The sequence below is a fragment of the Manihot esculenta genome, chromosome 11 (assembly GCF_001659605.2).
Source record: "Manihot esculenta cultivar AM560-2 chromosome 11, M.esculenta_v8, whole genome shotgun sequence".
Classification (NCBI taxonomy): Eukaryota; Viridiplantae; Streptophyta; class Magnoliopsida; order Malpighiales; family Euphorbiaceae; genus Manihot; species Manihot esculenta.
This window is the reverse complement of record NC_035171.2, coordinates 10,339,248-10,359,632: the sequence shown is the minus strand read 5'-3', so window position 1 is coordinate 10,359,632 and position 20,385 is coordinate 10,339,248. Positions and strand designations below refer to the sequence as shown.

The following is a 20,385-nucleotide window of genomic DNA, read 5'->3' as shown; positions in this document are numbered from 1 at the left end:
CCAACTTCAACTAGAAAAGAAAGAGTTTAGCCACTCATGGTGGACTAAATACAAAAAGATGAAAAGAAAAGAAAGGAAGAAAAATGCTGGAGAGTTTCTAGCGAGTTGAGTTGCTGATCCAAGATGTCCCTGCTGGTTTTGGAGGTTGCTCTTTTATAGCTGAAGAAATCTCCCCTTCTAGGGTTTTGAAATCCCTTTTTAATTTGGCTTGTAATTCCTCTTTTGATGTTGAATTTAATTGCAACTGGAATTCCTTAAGTGAGAAACTCTTTCGTGGCTCTTGGAATTGATTTGGTAGTGATTGAGTTGGATTTGGACTTCTGAAAACTTGAAATTCGGTTTCCAGCTGTTTTCCCGCCTCTGCTGTCAAGTTCTGCTGTCAAGGTGATTTGCCTAGTTTCTGCGAGTGATTTGGGCAAATCACTGGGCAAATCGCTCTCTGGGATTCAGTCCAGTTTCTGTCTCTGTCGCTGCAAGTGATTTGCCCAGTTTTCTTCGAGTGATTTGGGCAAATCACTGGGCAAATCACTTTTGCTGTCATTTTCTGCACTTTTTCTCCAACTCTTCAATTTCTTCCTTTTCTACAAAAATATAACAAAAACACAATTTAAGCTAGAAAAATATGTAAATAAACAGTAAATAATATATTAAAAACATGGCTAAATTATGCTTGGTCAGTTAGTTACTTAATCTTAGGGATTGTATAATTATAGGCTTGATTTTCCTTCCTGTTTAGATACTGTCTCTCATGTATAAATAGGTTGTAATCTTTATTGTGATACAACAACAAATATTATCTTTCTACAACAGCATTGTATTTACATTTTCTTTTCCTTGTTTCAAGTAATCATATGATTTTCAGAAATCTGGTCTCTCTTTTCTCTTGGTTAAAGTGATTGAGCTACACTGACATCCAAAATGTTTACAGGCAACCCAACCGTGAAGATATTGTGAACATCGTTCACAGAACGTACGAAAAGGATGGCATATCTAGAGATGAGGTTGTAAGCATTGTAAACACATTTCCTAATCAAGGTATCATTACATTCTTCTTGCTCCTCTTTACTATGCTTTCGTGATGCATTTTATAAGGTGTTTAAGTGATAGGATTGTATAGGATTGTAACATCAACTATTAATTTAATAATGATATTTTACCTGTTTAAGAAATGTGGTTTAAGATCATTAGGAGAATATAAAAATGTGGTGTGGAATTGTGATTCTTCACGTCAAATGTTTATGTGGTTATGAGCTAAATATTTTCTATAAGCATACAGTTTATGTCATCTCAGTATGCTTTCTTTTACTGTGCCTGTCCTATTTGAGTTCACTTACTGTTCTTGTTTTCCTGTTCTTGTTATCTGGGACTTGGGAGTGCACAACTATATCAAGAGAACAAGGGACCAAGGAAACTTGAGTATATTTTGCACCCTTATTGCTTTGTCTGATATGATGATACAGATTGAGAAAATCTAGAAAATTGTAAAAGTTTAAATAGGACACTGCAAGCTGGCTACGTGGAGCTAGGCTCCTCACAAGAGTTCAAACCCAAGCATTGATACAAGAAGAGAATTGCAAACTTTCTTAGCTTTTACAATGGTTTGATATTGTGAAGGATGCCGAGATGCCAAGCTTGAAGGAATAAACACCTAAAAGTTAGATTTTGCATTGGCAGTACTTGGTATGTGAAACCTGCCCTTAGTAAAGGTGACCCCATTCATCTAAGCAGATGCAGGAACTCCATTGATCATTATTAGACCCCAGTGATTTGATATAGAGAAGGGATAGTTTCCTATCAATCAGAGCCTTGCCCAAGTCCTACGAACCATGCTTTTAATTCATGGTTGTAACCTGCAATTTTTAATTGTTATTGTTAAATTTGGAATAGATCTAACTCACCAAAAAGTTAACTCAAGGGAGAGGATTGTCTATGGTCATATAAGAGGCACATTACCCCTTTTCACAACCGATGTGGGATTCAACACACCCTTCTCACCCCCAGAATTTTACTGGTGCGTAACATATTTATAGGAGGCCCAACATCGGATGGAGAGGCTCTGATACCATGTTAAATTTGGGTCAGGCCTAACTCACCCCAAAAAAGTTAGCTCAAGGGAGAGAAGTGCCTATGGCCCATATAAGAGGCACATTACCCCTTTCCACAACCGATGTGGGATTCAACAATTATGTATAGGGAAACATAACAGTACCCAAAAACCTTTAAAATTATGGCCTTTATTCAATCCATGCTAGGAACCCCACCCTCCCCCTACCTTTTTTTGGTTCTGGGCCTAGAAGAGTGCATTTCAAACTGAGCCAACCTTCTTTGAGGCAAAACCTTTTTGTATAGTGCAAATCGTTTGATTGCCTTGGAGTGTAAGGATGAAAGAGTTACGATGATTGCTGATGTTTCCTAGAGTTGTGACAGCTATTGCTTCCAATGATACATGTGCACCATGGTTTTAAATCGAGGTTGTGGTCGTGAGTAACGGAAACAGGCCTGTAACGGCTGTAACGTAACGCTAACGGCTTGGCGTTATGCAAGTTTTTTAAAAAAATTTGCAAAGCTCATAAATAAAATAATATTGATTAGATTTAATTCATAATAATGTATACAAATGCATAATAAATATAAATACATGAAATATAGATTATTTAACTTAAGTTAAACATCATATAGTTTAAAATAAGAAAAACCAATGTAATCTTTATAGATCAAGTAAACTAATAGCTTAAAATACAATTTTAATTCAAAACTAACACTTTAATCCATAAATTTTTTTTAGAAAAAGGAAAAAAAAACAATAACTGAAAACTAAAATACATAAAATTTAACTAACTTTTTAGAAGAAATAAGCTTACATGAGAAATATGCAAGGAAGATTGAAATTTGAAAGTGTTGACTTATTTGCTGATTTTAGGGATATGATTTAATTTAATTAGGACCCTTAATTATCTCTGTAATTATTATTTGATTATGTGCTTCCTATTTAATTATAATTCTTTGTGTATAAATAGTCATTTAAACCAATTATAAAGATCAAGAGTGAAATACAGTAATACTCTAAAATTCTCCTAACTTCTTCATAGTATCAAAATTTTTTTCCTGATTTTAAGGTTTAAATTCAATTTTTCCTCTTTAGGGTTTCAAAACCCTAGATCTATCTTTTTTAGTACTAACCCATCTAGGAGCCTTTCCACCTCTCACTATTGGCACCAGGAGAATCGTCGGACCGTCGCCAGTCCAACTGTCCAGCTCCGATGCTGGAAAAACCCGCGTGTGAGGCTCACGTGCTCTTCCTTCCCGGCGCGTGATATGCCGCTCGATGCTGCTTCGCCTCTCCGATCACTTCGGCGACGATTCCGATCATTTTTTCGGCCTTCCCCTGCTGCTGCCCGATCTTTTGGTGATTCGGTTGGCTCTCTTGTGTGTACAGCTTTGGATACTTCCTATTTTTTCACGGTTCATTTGTCTTTAGCATGGCAAAAGGTAAAAGGGTCTCGATGGCAGAAGGTAAAAAGGTCTCGATTCCTAACTCTGATAATCCTTCCTTGCAAATTAGTCCTGTAAAACTTGATGGAACCAATTATCTTGCTTGGTCAAGGTCTTGTTTGTTATTTATCAAGGCTAGAGGACTGCAGGGTTATGTCACTGGTAATAAAAAGCAACCACGGATAATTGTCTTGCTATGACAGGGTTACTTAACTCTATGCAACCTCATATCTCTAAGTCCTATTTGTTAATTGATATTGCTGCAAAAATATGGAAGGTCTTGTCCTTAACTTATTTCAAGATTGGGAATAATGCTCAAATTTATGATGTTCGAAATAAGATCCATGGTACTAAGCAAGGAGAAATGACTATCTCCCAATTTTATTCTGAGTTATGTAGCTTATGGTAGGAACTTGATTACTATCAGGACTTCCAAGCAGACTGCATTGGAGATGCAGTCAAATTTTGAAAAATGATTAAAAATGAGCGGGTCTATGATTTTCTTGCAGGGTTGAATAAAGAATATGATCCAATTCGGGTCCAAATAATGGGAAGAAATCCTTTTCCTTCTCTAGAAGAGGGCTACGCCCATGTTCAACAAGAGGAAAGTCGTTGACATGCTATGCTCTATACTGCACTAGTTGAAAAGGCTGGGTTGGCTACTAGTTTGAGCACACTGCAGCCTCCTAAGGAGACTTGTTGGAAGTTACATGGTCGTCCCACTAGAGGCCGTAGGGAAAAACAAGATACCTCCAGAACTCAAGCTAATTTAGTAGAAACTGTAGAGACAACAGCGGCTGAGTTCCTTTCTCCTAATGAAATTCAGAGTCTCAAGCGCCTCCTATCTCATATTGACACCTCTTCGTCCTCTGGTGCCACATCTAACTTTGTAAAGTCAGGTAATGCTTTCTCTCTTGATAATATTCCATAGATTATTGATTCTGATGCGAATAGACACATGACAGGCTCTTCTAAAGGCTTTTTCAACTATGTTCCTTCTCTAACTAAAGATAGTGTCAGAATTGTTGATGGCTCTTTTACTCCCATATCCGGAACAGGTTCTATTATTTGCACACCCAATATTAAATTATTATATGTTTTTTATGTTCTCCGCTTTCCTATTAATTTTTTATCTGTCAATGCTATCACCAATGTTCTTAACTATAAAATTGAATTCTTTCTTAATCATTGTGTTATTTAGGATTTCAAGTCTGTTTTGGAGAAAATAAGGATGTCAATCAGAAAATAATACAGTAGCACAGGCGGTTAGGGCATCCAACATTTTTTGTCTTAGAAAAACTTTATTCTAATTTGTTTGCTAGAACTCAGTTTGGTTCTTTATTTTGTGATACTTGTGAATATGTTAAGCACACTAAAACCTCATATCCTTTGAGTCATAATAAAAGCCAATTTCCTTTTGTGACTATATATTCTGATGTTTGGGGGCCTACTCAAACTATCTCCTTATCTGGTAATCGATGGTTCACCTTTATGGATTGTTGCACTCGAATGACTTGGGTCTATTTGATTAAAGCTAAAAGTGATTCCCTTCTTGTGCTTTCAATCCTTTCATAAGATGATTTGTACTCAATTTGATACTAAGGTAAAAATTTTGAGAATTGACGAGAATACATGGATAGTAGTTTTTAATGGGATAGTACACTAGACGAGTTGTCCTTATATTAATGCTCAAAATGGCATTGCTGAAAGGAAAAACAGACATCTATTGGAGGTAACTCGATCTCTTATGTTTACCATGAACCTACTCAAAGCATATTGGGGAGATGCAGTCCTTGTATCTGCTTATCTTATCAATAGAATGCCCCTCAAGTCTCTTGACTTTATGAGTCCTTTGGAGATTCTACAAGGGAAGAATTCATACATTATTTCACTAAAAGTATTTGGGTATATTTGCTTTGTTCATACTAGGACGGCGGGAAAGTTGAACTCCAAGACTCTTAAATGTGTGATTGTTGGGTATTCTCCAACACAGAAGAGATACAGGTGTTATCACCTTCCATCTAAGAAATACTTTGTCAGTATGGATGTTACCTTATGAGAAACTGAGCCCTACTTCAGTACCATTCACTGACCTCTTCAGGAGGAAAATAATGAGCAAGAAGAGGTGATCGCAAATTCTGTGATTCTGAATGATATGGTTCAGCTAGAGAGTTCGAGTTCTAGTAGACAGGGGAAGATGTCCAATCAGGGGGAGAGAATTGGACGTTTAGATAAGCCAGATTTGAGGAAGTATTTGAGGAGAGACAAGGCAGAAGAAGCCATTATGCAGTCTATTCAGAGTCAAGAATCTTTTTCTGGTGAGTTATCGACAACTCTTGAATGCTCCAATGACTTAGATAAACCTATTGCATAAAGAAAAGGGTTCAGATCTTGTACTAAACATCCTATTTCTAACTTTGTTTCTTATGAATTCTTGTCTCTCTCCTATAGAGCCTTTGTCTTATCTATTTCCTCGGTGTTTATTCCACAGGATTGGAATGAAGCTCTTGCAAATCCTAAATGCAAGGAAGTAATAGTCGAAGAGATGAAAGCACTGGCAAAAAATGAGACTTGGGAGCTTGTCACTCTCTCACCTAGAAAAAACTTGTTGGTTGTAAGTGGGTGTTCACAGCGTAAGTGGGTGTTTATAGTGAAACACAAAGCTGATGGTACAAGTAAATGGTTTAAGGCCAGATTGATAGCTAAAAGGTTCACTCAAACCTATGTAGTGGATTATCAAGAAACATTTGCCCCAGTTGCAAAAATGTACTCAATCAGAGTCCTATTATCTTACGCAGCCAACTTGGATTGAGACTTACAACAGTTTGATGTGAAAAATGCTTTCCTCCATAGAGATTTAGAGGAAGAAGTGTTCACGGAGATCTCTCATGGGTTCGCTAATGAGAAGACACAAGGAAAGATGTGCAGGTTAAAAAAACTGTATGAGCTAAAACAATCTCCCAGAGCTTAGTTTGACAGGTTTACCAGAGCTATGATATCCTTTGGTTATCAACAAAGCAATGCTAATCATACTCTGTTTATCAAACATCACAAGGGTAAGATCACCCTTCTTATTGTGTACGTTGATGATATAGTCGTGACAAGTTATGACAAAGAGGAAATGGTTCAACTAAAAAGGTTGTTGGCTTAAGAATTTGAAATCAAATATTTAGGAAAACTACAATATTTCCTAGGCATTAAGGTGGCTAGATCAGAATAAGGAATTTTCATCTCCAAAAAAAAAAGTACATTCTGGATCTTTTGGAAGAAATTGATATATTGGAGTATAAACCAGCAGACTCTCCCATTGAAAGTAACCACAAGATGCAAGTAAGAACTGATGAGTATGTGGATATTGGAAGATACTAGAAATTGATAGGGAGGTTGATTTATTTCTCACACACTCGATCAGATATAACTTATGTTGTTAACTTAGTCAGCCAATTCATGCATGACCCTCGCGAGACTCATATGCAGGCTATATTTTGCATTTTGAGGTACCTAAAGTCTGCGCTAAGGAAAGGATGCAGATTGAGTAGGATCTCTCGATGACAGGAAATCTATCTCTGGCTACTACACAGTTATGGGAGGGAACCTTGTTGCTTGGAGGAGTAAAAAACAAAGTTTTGTTGCTTGGTCAAGTGCTAAAGCAGAATACATAACAATGGCCTAAGGTGTGTGTGAACTCTTATAGCTGTGGAAGTTATTAGAAGAGCTGAGGTTGTCTGAGAGAGATAAAATAACTTTGTATTGTGACAACAAAATTGCTATCAGTATAGCACAAAATCCAGTCCAACATAACCGAACGAAACACGTTGAAATTGATCGACACTTCGTTAAAGAAAAATTAACAGACGGTGTCTTGAGCTTAGTTCATGTAACTTCTACGGGGCAACTTGCGGATGTGTTTACTAAAGGGTTCAACAATAAGATCTACCATAATCTAATTTGCAAGTTGGATATGTGCGACATTTATGCACCAACCTGAGGGGAGCGTTGACTTATTTGCTGATTTTAGGGATATGATTTGATTTAATTTGATTAGAATTCTTAATTATCTTTATAGTTATTATTTGATTATTTGCTTCCTGTTTAATTATAATTTTTTGTGTATAAATAGTCATGTAAACTAATTGTAAAGATCAAGTGTAAAATACAAAAATATTCTAAAATTTTCTAAAATTTTTCAAGAAAAGAAAGGGAAGAGAATTTAAAAAGTATAACCTTTGAAACGGCTGGAAAGTGTAGAAATTAATGAAAATGAGAGCAGGAGACAGAAGAGGAAGGATATAAAAGAATTTCAATCGGTAATAACACTTACCGTTACATAACGGCCATAATTATACAAATGAAGGCATACCATTGTATAACGGGTAACGGGTAACTATTAAAACCATGATGTGCACTGCCAAACTGTCGGCATCACATCTGACTAAATGATAATTGATTATGAGGAACCTGTCAGAATCCAAACGGCAGCTCTTCCCTTTCTGGTCTCAGATGCTTGTGGGACTTGGATACCTCAAATCTGGATTTGCAGCACTTTTAATATATTGGACTATCGTTTTTGACATATCTTGTGGGCATAGCAGACCCCATGGAAGATTTGATGTTTTTGGTATGGTCCTTGAGGATTACATTGAAGGTCCCTTACAAGGAAAGGAGACTTGGACTTATTCGTTCCCTGAGCTATGGTGCTGCCTGTGATCTCTATGAGGGAGCTCTAACCTTTGCGAGATCAAGAAGGAGCTAGCAGATTCAACATACAAAACCAAATTGATCTGAAATTCTTCCACACAGTTCCATCCAATTTTTAGGGTTTAAATATAGGAAGGATATATGTAAAACTTATAGCAGTCCGGGATTGACTTAATCTATTCCTATGATCTTGGGGCTTGATAGAAATAAATAATCGCAACTCCCTGTAATTACAGAAACTTTGGTCACACTTGTCTTCCTGATCTATTCTGCTGATCTGCATTCCTTCCTTTTATTGGTCGGTAATGCCAAGACTTGCATTCCTTTAGTCAGTTGGTAACGATCCAACCTTTAATCCCTTCTATACTCAATTTGTAACAAGTCAACCTGTATTACACTTCTTCCTTTATTCTGACGGTCGACCTCCTTTCCTCTGTCCTACCTTACTCCCAGCTGATACTTCTACTTCTTCCACCTGGTTATCCAGACTTATGTCATTACCTATCCTGCCGTCACCAGACTCCAACCCGATCTCCTGGATGAGTGTTTCCCATCCTTCAATCATCCGGTCCTTCTTACCCTTACTGGGTCTAGATCTGTATCAAAATTCTTGGAGCAAACACCTCCAGATCTAGCCATGTAGTGTTCTCCACATAGTTAGAGTGAAATATTTGTGGGATGTAGACCAACTTTATTGTCATACTTTGGGATGCAATGAAACTATTTTGGGTGATCTGAAAAGCTGATTCCTTAAATTTTGTACACTACTCTTTCTTTTAATTCTCGAATATGATGATGCTTTTAATAGTTATGAAATTCGTGAACTTTTTGTAGTGTTGTTGATGTTCATAAATTTTTGTCATTTGGCAATCCGCTTACCTCAATTTATTTTTTTATTTTTTTTATTTTTTCTTTTGGGGGGGGGGGTTGTTGTGATTGGGCAGCTCTGGACTTCTATGGAGCTCTAAGGTCACGAACTTACGACAAGTCAATTTCTAAGGTTTGTGACTCTTATTTGTTTAGTTTGACTGTTCTTTCGCAAAAGATTTTGCAGTATTACCTACCTACTGAATGCCTTCAATTTAAGTTCAAAGGGAGAAGTGCATGCACAAACGTGCTTGGTTATTTTGGAACTATGGAAAATTTTGGTAATGGGAAGTTCAGTGTTTGAAATAGAAGAAAAGCAAGATGATCCAACTTTGATGGATTTTTTTTTTTGGGGGCTAAATGCATATGGTGCTACTTTAGCATTTTTGCCTATAAGATATATTAATTTTAATCGTAACCTAATAAGCACCTAAATTTTATAAAATCATTATTTCTAAATATCTAAACTTAAAAAAAAAATACATTTAAACACCTCAGCTTTAAAAAAAAAACTTTTAAATACAATTTTAAAATCATGGATTTGGCTAAATTGTATTTAAAAGTAATGTTTTTTTAAAGTTTAGGTGTTTATTAGGTTACGATTAAAGTTGAGGGGTCTAATAGGCAAAAATGCTAAAGTACATGTGTACAAATATGTAATTAGCCATTTATCATCATCCAAATTATCGTTTGTAACATCTGCTGTCCCCATAGCTTAAAAAGGAAATATTGACTTTAATGGCACCTGGTTTCAGTACATGGACTTGATACTTGAGAATTCCCCGCTTCATCCCTCCCTCCAAATTCCAATGCAATTGGGTTAATCCTGAAATTATGTTGCAACTTTGGAACATATCATATTTTATTTGACTATATTTCACCATGTTCAACGATTGATAGCAATTATATCCACGCATATCAATATTGTGAGTAAATATCTTGTAGCACTTGTGCACAGAATCCTTAAGACAATTGAGACTCCAGAGTGCACAAGTGCACTTGATTAGACATTAAAAGCTTTTAATTTACTTAATAAGTTCATATATTTGATTAGTTTTTATTTACATGGGCAATAGAAGTAAGATTTTGTTGAGTTAGCAGGTAGTCTAATGAATACTACAAATTCGTAAAATTGTTAGCTGTGCGCTCGCTACATTTAATCAAGTTTTCCTGAATAATTTGGCTTTTGTTGTCTAATACTATGCAAGAAGATATTGCAGGTAAAGTTGTCCTTTAGGAGTAATGGTATTAGTTTCTCTAATAAGAGTACACCATTTCTCAATTCTCATATGAAAATCATTGAATTATATGTACAAGCTTGTGGGCTAACTTTTTATCCACTGTAGTGGATTGATGACATCGGAGGTGTTGAAAAACTTGGTGACACCCTTCTCAAACGAAGAAAGAATGAAGAACTTCCTGTATTTAATCCTCCAACGGTAGTGTAATGACTTCTTCTATTGCTAGTTACATAATCTTTCTTTACTGAAAGAAGGTTAGATCGATTCTATTGATGTCAGAAAATGAATTCTGAAATAGATGAACAGAGAACTTATGCAGGATGAACCATGTTTATGAAAGTTTTCTGCTTTCCATCATTGGACTAGTTTCATTTATCTTAAACATTTTGTCTACGTACAGTGGAAGTAATTGGTTATGTTTCTATGTTTGAACAGCAAACGTTGGAGGCTTTAATTGAATCCGGCTACTCTCTCATCAAAGAACAACAGCTGATTATGGAGAATAAACTTTCCAAGGAATACATGAAGAACATTGACGACTAGAAAAGAGTATGTATGCTTTTGCACTCAGTTTTGTATGCTACCCTGTGGATTCTTTAATTGTCCAATGTCTGGACGAGAAAGGAAAAAACAGAAATTGAAGGGAAAAAAAAAAAAAAGAGAAAAGTTGTAATAATTGGAGAAATTTATTTGTAAGTTCTCTAGATAATAATTTAAGCGCCAAGCATGATTTCACATGCATTGGTCTCCAGGACTAGGTTTGCCATATACTACGTATATGATCATAACTTAGAAATCAATTTATTTATTTATTTATTTTATGTCATTCGTGAAATTGAACGAATAATACTTGTTATCCGAAAAATAATTGGGACATAGGTTGATTTTGCTGTTGCTATGTAGCTTTCTCTCTATCTCCTTGAATGAAAACAACCGAACCAAATGGATTCGTGATTTCAACCAATGGTTTTATTCCTAAATGGATAAAATCCATCTTGATAGATCAGTACAATTAAACTGCTACACATCCTGACATCAATCAATTTCACTGATTGAATGTTAATGTCATGTAAGCAGTACAATCCACCCAAAAATTATTGAAGGGGTATAACAGAGTTTAGGAAGAAATAATTTATGTTAAAATTTCTTATTATATTTAAATTAAATAATAAATTGAGACGTTAATTGGAATTTAGCCTGCTGAAAATCTAATGGACAAGAAGCATAAGTCAACTATGATAGTCCAAGAAGGTATTTAGATTCTGGGACTCCACAGAAAAAAGACGAGGCATTACTCACCATTCCTCTTACTATTAATATCTCCTTTCTTTTCGGGTGTGCAGTGTAAAACAAAAATATTCAACAAGTATTATCTCTTTCTGAAAAAGCAGGTGATTCAGCCGCACCTTCCGTATAACTATTTTGTTACGACTTTACTCCCCTTGTGTTCGGCATCCTCTCTTTACGGTTAAGATAACGACTTCGGGCATGGTTAACTCCCATAATGCGATGGACAGTGTGTACAAGGTTCGGAAACAAATTTATTGCCATATGGCTGACCGCCGATTACTAGCGATTGAAAAATTTTAAGTAGGATAAATAAGTATTAGATTCTTAAACTTTATTGATGTATTTTATTACATGTATACAAATAATATAATAAAAAAAAGATAGAAATATAAATAAAAAAAGCAGATAGGCTTCTTTTATTATTTATGAAAATAGCAATAACATTTTGTAGTCTTAGCAAGAGAGGAAGGGTTAAGGTCTATCATTTTTCAATATATTTCTTTAGACAAAAACTTTTTTTTTTTCGGATGGTAAATATTTCTCAGAACATGGAGTGTGAATCAAATCCATGTTTGAATTGAAATTGAGATATGATGCAAGTTCTTCCCTTCTAAATCAAATAAATTCATATCCAAAAGAAATTGACAATAAGTTCTTTCAAAATTGACTATTTGTCCCTTTGTTACGGGTGTTCCAGATTTGTTGAATTTTTTTTTTATTGATTAAAGTGTGAATTTTTTTTTTTTATTGATTAAAGTGTGATATTCTAAATTTTCTTTACTAATGAAATCAAAATGATCTCTTGATTGATAAGAATATCTCTTCAATTGGCTAGAATTCCTTTCTTGATAGCTAACCAACTTCTAGGAGAAACATAACTGATTACATTGATCTCAGTAGCTATGCCACCTATAGAATTTAATGAGTTTAGTTGCCACGGTTGAGTTTGGAATCCTTAGCAGACTGCTGATGATAAGTCGGAGGAAGGTCAAGATGAGGTCAAGTCATCATATCCCTTATGCCTTGAGCAACACACGTGCTATAATGGCCGGGACAAAGGGTTGCGATTCCGCGAGGATGAGCTATGTAACGACCCGGAAATCGGACCGCTACCGGCGCTAGGATCCAGATCGGCTTAAGGCCGCCGGGACCCGTAGCAAGCCTGACATCTAACCTGTAAACCTGTATAATTCCATACATGATCAACAACATACATAAAAATTAAAACTTTTCTTTCCATATACATCAACCATACTCAACCTGTGCATGCACTGTATATACATAAATCATAAACCTTGATCCCTCAGTGGGATCTCATCAGTGCCCCCAAATGGGTGACATAATATATGTTGAGTTGGTTTGCATAGATGACATAAAATATTCAAGATCATGTATTAAAAGGGATAACAACATTCTATGGTCAAGCACACCTCTAATATCCATAAACATCATTACATAACTATACTGTACTTTTACATTACACCGTACTACGATTTGTCATGTCCACATTCTATCTATTACATAAACAAGCTTTACTCTAACCGACCTCCTCTTCTATTCTGTACCTGCAAGCCTGGGGGTAAAAGGGCGAGGGGTGAGCTAAAAGCCCAGTGAGTTGAACTATAAAATATAATAACACTATGCTCCAATGAGATGCATCATAACACAGACAATTCACATAAGGGTTGGGTGAACTTGTCACCAATTAGTCCAAGCTAACTCTGTGCCAGGCCGTAACATGGGGTCCTGGTCTTCCTGTCATACATACATTACTTACCATTATCCCAGGGCCTCCTCTGGGCTCCCGGTCTTCGAGTCCCATTACCATGCCAGGCCGTAGAATGGGGTCCTGGTCTTTCCTTACTCTGTGCCAGGCCGTAGAATGGGGTCCTGATCTTTCCTTACTCTGTGCCAGGCCGTAGAATGGGGTCCTGGTCTTCCTGTCATGGACTAATTGGATCATCCAACATTCACCCACATCAACAACAATCGATGCAATGCGGCATATTTGTGAAAACTAATGCAATCATCCTATTGCATAATCATGATGCATGAAACATGATAAAACATTTAGTTTCTTAATTTAAAAGATTTAGTTTAGTTCCACTCACCTCTGGCTGACTCTGACAACACCGAAGCAGCTGGACTCACTGCTGGGGTCCTCGGTTCCTCGGGTCCGAACCTACACAGGTGGACTCAAATGAGGGACCAAACATACCTGAACATAACTATAAACTACTCCCCTAAAACATCATGGAACAACCATAGAAAAACATGCAAAGGAGGCCTGGACAGGGCACTTTCGGCGGCAGGTTCGGCGGCCGAAAGTCCCTCCAGAGCCGAAAGTCAGGCAGGTTCGGCGGCACCTTCGGCGGCCGAAACTCCCAGACAGAGACGAAACTCATGCATGTTCGGCGGCACTTTCGGCGGCCGAAACTGCCAGACAGAGACGAAAGTCTCCTTTCGGGGGCAAGCTTCGGCAGCCGAAAGGCTGCCTCCCCAGCCATGTTCGGCGGCCGAAAATCCTTCGGCTGCCGAACCTGGTTTCTGCCAAAGGGCAGAAACTTGGCTCCCTTTGCACATTTCGCCTCCAAACATTTTCAACATGCATCAAACCTATTCTACAACACACAAACACAAGCATACATGTTCCTAGGGGCCTCAAACCATCATAAACCCCATCTACAACACATCAAGCATTCACATTGTTCATGAACATACATATATACCCAAAAACATAACCATAACCTAAACATGCATTCTAACCCATAGATCTACTTAAAACTTACTTAAAACATGCAATGAGCTTAAGATCGGCTTTTACCTCTTGAAGATCGAGAGAGAGACGACCTAAACTCGAAGTTGGGAGAGATTGGGTTCTTGAACCTCCAAGCTCCAAAACTTTGCTCAAAAGCTCAAATCTTCAAAACAAAGTTAAAACAACTGAAAATCTTGAAAGATTTAGAGGAAGAACATCAAAGATTGGTGAGGGACGGTGGAGAGCTCACCTTGGCCGAAAATGGGGAAAAAGCTCGCCCGTTTTCGGCTAAGGGACCCTTTTATAGTGGCTGGCCAGACCACGTTCGGGGGCCGAATGTGCCTCCGCATGCATGCCATGTTCGGCGGCCGAACTTGAGGTTCGGCGGCCGAACCTGGACTTCCCTCACTTATGCTTTCGGGGGCCTAAAGCACACCCGCAACGCATGCATGTTCGGCGGCCGAACCTGGGTTTTCCTCCTATGCTATTTTCATGCAAAAACTCATTTTCTTTCATGCTTAAAACATAAAACACATTAATACATTTTATAAAAACATGGTTTTACCCTACTAGAGGCTTCCGACATCCGAGATTCCACCGGACGGTAGGAATTCCGATACCGGAGTCTAGCCGGGTATTACATTCTCCCCCCCTTAAGAACATTCGTCCCCGAATGTTCCTCAACTAGCACATGCAAAGCATACAACATATCATACACACAAAACACATAGAGACTAACCTTAAAAGAGATGAGGATATTGCCGGAGCATAGACTCCCGTGTCTCCCAAGTGCACTCTTCCAGATTGTGGTGGTTCCAAAGGACCTTCACCATCGGGATTTCCTTGTTCCTTAGCTTTCTGATCTGGGTGTCTAGGATCCGTACCGGCTGCTCCACATAGGTGAGATCCTCTTGGATCTCCACATCAGGCTCACTAAGAACCTTGCCCGGATCTGACACGAACTTTCTCAATATAGAAACATGGAAAACCGGATGGATTCTCTCCATTAAAGCAGGTAAATCCAGCTTGTACGATACATTCCCAATCTTTTGCAAGACTTCAAAGGGTCCGATGTACCGCGGAGCCAGCTTACCTTTCATCCCAAACCGAACCACTCCTTTCATTGGAGACACCTTGAGCAATACCAGGTCCCCCTCCTGAAACTCTACTAGTCTTCTGCAGATGTCTGCATAACTCTTCTGTCTGCTTGCTGCAGTCTTGATTCTTTCTTTGATTAAGGGTACCACCCTGCTGGTGATCTCTACTAGCTCAGGCCCTGCCAAGGCCTTTTCCCCAACTTCTTCCCAGCAAACAGGTGACCTGCACTTCCTTCCATATAAAGCTTCATATGGAGTCATCCTGATGCTAGCATGATGGCTGTTATTGTAGGCAAACTCCACCAAAGGTAGATGCTGCCTCCAAGAACCGCCAAAGTCCAGCACACACATTCTTAGCATATCTTCTATGGTCTGGATGGTCCTCTCCGACTGTCCGTCTGTCTGTGGATGGAAGGCAGTGCTGAAATCCAATCTAGTACCCATGGCATTCTGCAGACTCCGCCAAAACCTGGAGGTGAACTGGGGCCCTCTATCTGACACTATAGAAACAGGAACCTCATGCAGTCTGACTATCTCATCAACATACACCTGCGCCAACTTGTCCACAGAATAGCCACTCCTGACAGGGATGAAGTGAGCAGATTTGGTGAGTCTGTCCACAATCACCCATATGGAGTCCAATCTGTTGGGCGTCGCCGGTAACCCCACTACGAAGTCCATAGCTATATTCTCCCATTTCCACTCTGGAATAGGTAGCGGGTTAAGCATTCCAGCCGGCTTCTGATGTTCCAGCTTCACCCTCTGACACACTTCGCAGGCTGATACAAATTGTGCCACTTCTCTCTTCATAGCTGGCCACCAATAAACCTTTTTCAGATCCTGATACATCTTGGTGGCCCCGGGGTGAATGCTGTATCTTGCATTATGAGCCTCTCTCATAATGTCTCCTTTTAGCCCTATGTCATCTGGTACACACAATCGACTCCCATAGCGGAGGATCCCCTTATTGTCGAATCTGAACTCACTGTCCTTGCCTGACTGAACAGTCCTGGCAATCTTCACTAACTCTGGGTCCTCATGCTGTTTCTGAGCCACCTGCTCCAGAAACACGGGTGTCACTTTCATCTGAGCAACCAAGGCACCTGTACCAGACAACTCCAACTGTAGACCTTCATCAATGAGCTTGTAAAACTCCTTCACCACTGGTCTCTTTCTGCCGTGATGTGGGATAGACTACCTAGTGACTTCCGGCTTAGGGTGTCTGCCACGACATTCGCCTTACCTGGATGATACTGAATCTTGCAATCATAGTCACTCAGCAGCTCTACCCATCTCCTCTGTCTCAAGTTCAAATCTCTTTGACTCAGGATGTACTGCAGGCTTTTATGATCGGTGAAGATCTCACATTTTACCCCATAGAGGTAGTGCCTCCACATCTTGAGTGCAAAGATTACTGCCGCCATCTCAAGGTCGTGTGTGGGGTAATTCAACTCATGCTTCTTTAGCTGCCTCGAAGCATAAGCAATCACCCTCTCATTTTGCATCATTACACAACCCAGTCCCACACGGGACGCATCACAAAAGACTGTAAAGTCCTCATCACTAGATGGCAGAGCTAAAACTGGTGCTGAAGTCAACCTCTTCTTAAGCTCTTCAAAACTCTCTTCGCACTGGTCGGTCCACAGAAACTTCTGATTCTTCCTAGTTAGTCTGGTCAGAGGAGCTGCTATTTTCGAGAAGTCCTGGACGAACCTCCTGTAGTAACCTGCCAGACCCAAGAAACTTCTAATCTCTGTCACTGAAGTGGGTCTAGGCCAGTTAGCCACAGCTTCTACCTTCTTGGGGTCTACCTCTATACCATTTTCTGACACCACATGCCCCAAGAATGAAATGCTCCTCAGCCAGAACTCACACTTGGAGAACTTGGCATACAAGCCATGTTCCCTCAAGGTCTGTAGAACCAACCTCAGATGATGGGCATGCTCCTCTGCATTCCTGGAATACACCAAGATATCATCTATGAAGACAATAACGAAGTGATCCAGGTACTGGCTAAACACTCTGTTCATGAGATCCATGAATGCTGCAGGGGCGTTGGTTAACCCGAACGGCATCACAAGGAACTCAAAATGCCCATATCTGGTCCTGAAAGCTGTCTTTGGCACGTCCTCTTCCCTGATCCTCAACTGATGATACCCGGACCTCAGATCTATTTTGGAGAAACAACCCGCTCCAGCTAGCTGGTCGAATAGATCGTCGATCCTTGGCAAAGGGTATTTGTTCTTGGTAGTGACTTTGTTCAACTGCCTGTAGTCGATACAAAGTCTAAGGGATCCATCCTTCTTTCTCACAAACAAAACTGGAGCACCCCAGGGTGAGGTACTCGGTCGGATGAAGCCCTTGTCTACCAGCTCCTGCAACTGCTTCTTCAACTCCGTCAATTCTGCTGGTGCCATCCTGTAGGGAGGAATAGAGATCGGTCGGGTTCCAGGCATCAGTTCTATCTCGAACTCTATCTCCCTAGTAGGTGGTAAACCTGGCAGCTCGTCTGGGAACACATCTAAGAACTCTCTAACCACTGGCACTGAGGCGGGCTCTCTAACTTGACTGCTAAGCTCTCTCACATGAGCCAAATACCCCTGACATCCCCTCCTGAGCAACCTACGAGCCTGAAGAGCTGATATCAGACCTCTAGGTGTACCCCTCCTGTCTCCTCTGAAGATGACCTCTGACCCATCCTGACCTCTGAACCTGACTACCTTGTCCCTGCAGTCCAAGGTAGCACCATGGGTAGATAACCAGTCCATCCCTAGAATGACGTCAAAATCTGTCAAATCTAGAACCACCAGGTCGGCGGACAAGCATCTTCCCTCAACAAACACAGGACTACACTGGCAGACTGACTCTGCCACTGATGGATCACACTTGGGTCCACTGACCCAGAGAGGACACTCTAACCCAGAAGTCATCAGACCCAACCTCCCCACGGCTCTCGGTGCAATAAAAGAATGAGATGCACCAGGGTCCATCAAGGCATAAACATCTGAACAACCAATGACTAAGTTACCTGCTACCACGGTGTTAGATGCATCTGCCTCCTGCTGTGTCATTGTGAAGATCCGTGCTGGAGCTGATGGACCTTCACCTCTGAAACCCGCTGAAGAAGAGGCTGCCCCTTTCCCTCTACCTCTGCCACTGGCCTGAGTCATGGCTAGAGCTGCTGGCTGCGCTACACTGCCTGAAGCTGTCTGCTGGGACTGAGCCATCGGGACTGCTCTTGGACAATCTCGAGCCATATGCCCCTCCTGACCACATCTGAAACAGGCGTTCGTCCCAAACCGACATACTCCCTTGTGTGGCCTACCACACCTCGCACAAACTGCATTATCCGCACCAGAGCTTGAGCCACTTCCAAATCCCAGACTAGACTTAACCTTGTTCCAGAACTTGTTCTTCTTACCCTTGGGCTTACCCCATCTCTTGCTGCCTGAAGCTGCTGCACTAAGGGTAGAGGGATCTAACCTTCCCCCACCCGGAGTTTTTGAACCAGAAGACTGTGCCACTGTCTGCTTAACTGTCCCCTGAATGATGGCATTGGCCTCCATTTTTCTGGCCATATCTACTATGGCATGGAAGCTCTCCCTGTCCACGGACTGAATCAAGGAGGAATACATGGAATGGAGTTTCATGACATACCTCCTTGACCTCTTCGAATCTGTATCCAGACTCTGCCCAGCAAAAGGCAACAGCTCCAAGAATCTGTCGGTGTACTCCTCTACACTCATTTCATCCGTCTGCCTCAACTGTTCAAACTCTATCATCTTCAGCTCCCTTGAACTATTGGGAAAAGCCCATCCTGCAAACTCGTTTGCAAACTCCTCCCAAGACATGCTGTCCACTCTCGGGTTCACGTAATTCTTGAACCACTCACGTGCCTTCTTGCACTTAAGCGTGAACCCGGCCATCTGAATGGCTCTACTGTCATCAGCCCCAATCTCATCTGTGATTACTTTAACCCTTTCAAGATACACGAATGGGTCATCCCCTTTTTCATACTGAGGAGCACCCAGTTTCATGTAATCGGTCATCTTGACCTTGCTCCCACTGGCTGAGCTAGGTCTCGAAGGTTGAGTAACTGGGGCTGCTGGTTCTGTAGGTGGTGGAGGTGGTGAAACATTTTCTGAGGTAGGGTTTGCTGGATTTGGATAGTAGGGTGGAGGTGGATACATTGGGTACTGAGAGTATGGTGGGTATGGCATCTGTGTGGGATAAGGGGTGAAGCTAGGGTAATCCGATGTACCTCCCATCGAATACCCGGGGTGTTGTGAGAAGTGTGGGTAGTGGGGTGGCTGAACAAATCCCGAGGCCTGAGTGCCTCCTTGGGACTCTCCCATTCCTTCTTCTGACATGCTAACTCCCAGACTGCCATCCCTCCTCTGCTCTACATCCATATCGTCCCCCAAATCCTCTGACATTCCTCCCTGAACTGTTCCCCTCACTGATCTGCTCCTACCCAGATCCAAAGACCTTCTAGGGTCTCTTGCTGCTCTTTCTCTGCTAGACCTACTAGACATTGCCCTAGGCAATGCTGGAGGACGGGCGCTCGTGCCCTCATCCTCAGGTGGCACTCCAGTCAATCTTGCTGATCGACGAGTTCCCCTCATCCTGTTTTCTGAAAAATAGTACACATAGCACAAACATTAGCATCATATGGTTCATGTGGGCACACATGAACCCGCATCACATACATCACATATCATAGCATATCATTAATGCACATGCATATTATCATGGCATTTCACATCATCATGCAAGACAGGACTCCACATCCTATCCTAGTGGACATGATCCTTCCTATTGTGCTTGACCTTCTATAACATCTATGAGCCCGACACTCTAGGTCCGACCATATGAACCTAGGGCTCTGATACCACTCTGTAACGACCCGAAAATCGGACCGCTACCGGCGCTAGAATCCAGA

At 40.4% G+C, this 20,385-nt stretch overlaps 1 protein-coding gene across 6 annotated transcripts in view; it reads left to right on the top strand.

The window, feature by feature from the left end:
• The window catches only part of LOC110626571 (ribulose bisphosphate carboxylase/oxygenase activase, chloroplastic), a 28,581-nt gene extending 17,448 nt beyond the window's left edge, over positions 1-11,133 (top strand). The window contains exons 9-12 of one of the 6 annotated variants that reach the window (XM_043961597.1): positions 929-1,035; positions 9,135-9,190; positions 10,404-10,501; positions 10,734-11,133. In XM_043961597.1, coding sequence (XP_043817532.1) covers positions 929-1,035; positions 9,135-9,190; positions 10,404-10,501; positions 10,734-10,752 — 280 coding nt within the window. In that variant the 3' untranslated portion in view covers positions 10,753-11,133. Of the gene's footprint in view, positions 1-928; positions 1,036-4,001; positions 5,203-5,983; positions 9,091-9,134; positions 9,191-10,403; positions 10,502-10,733 lie in introns of those variants that run through there. The other 5 variants (XM_021772558.2, XR_006352463.1, XR_006352462.1 and 2 more) reach the window with 5 other exon arrangements.
• Positions 11,134-20,385: the final 9,252 nt, after the last annotated feature.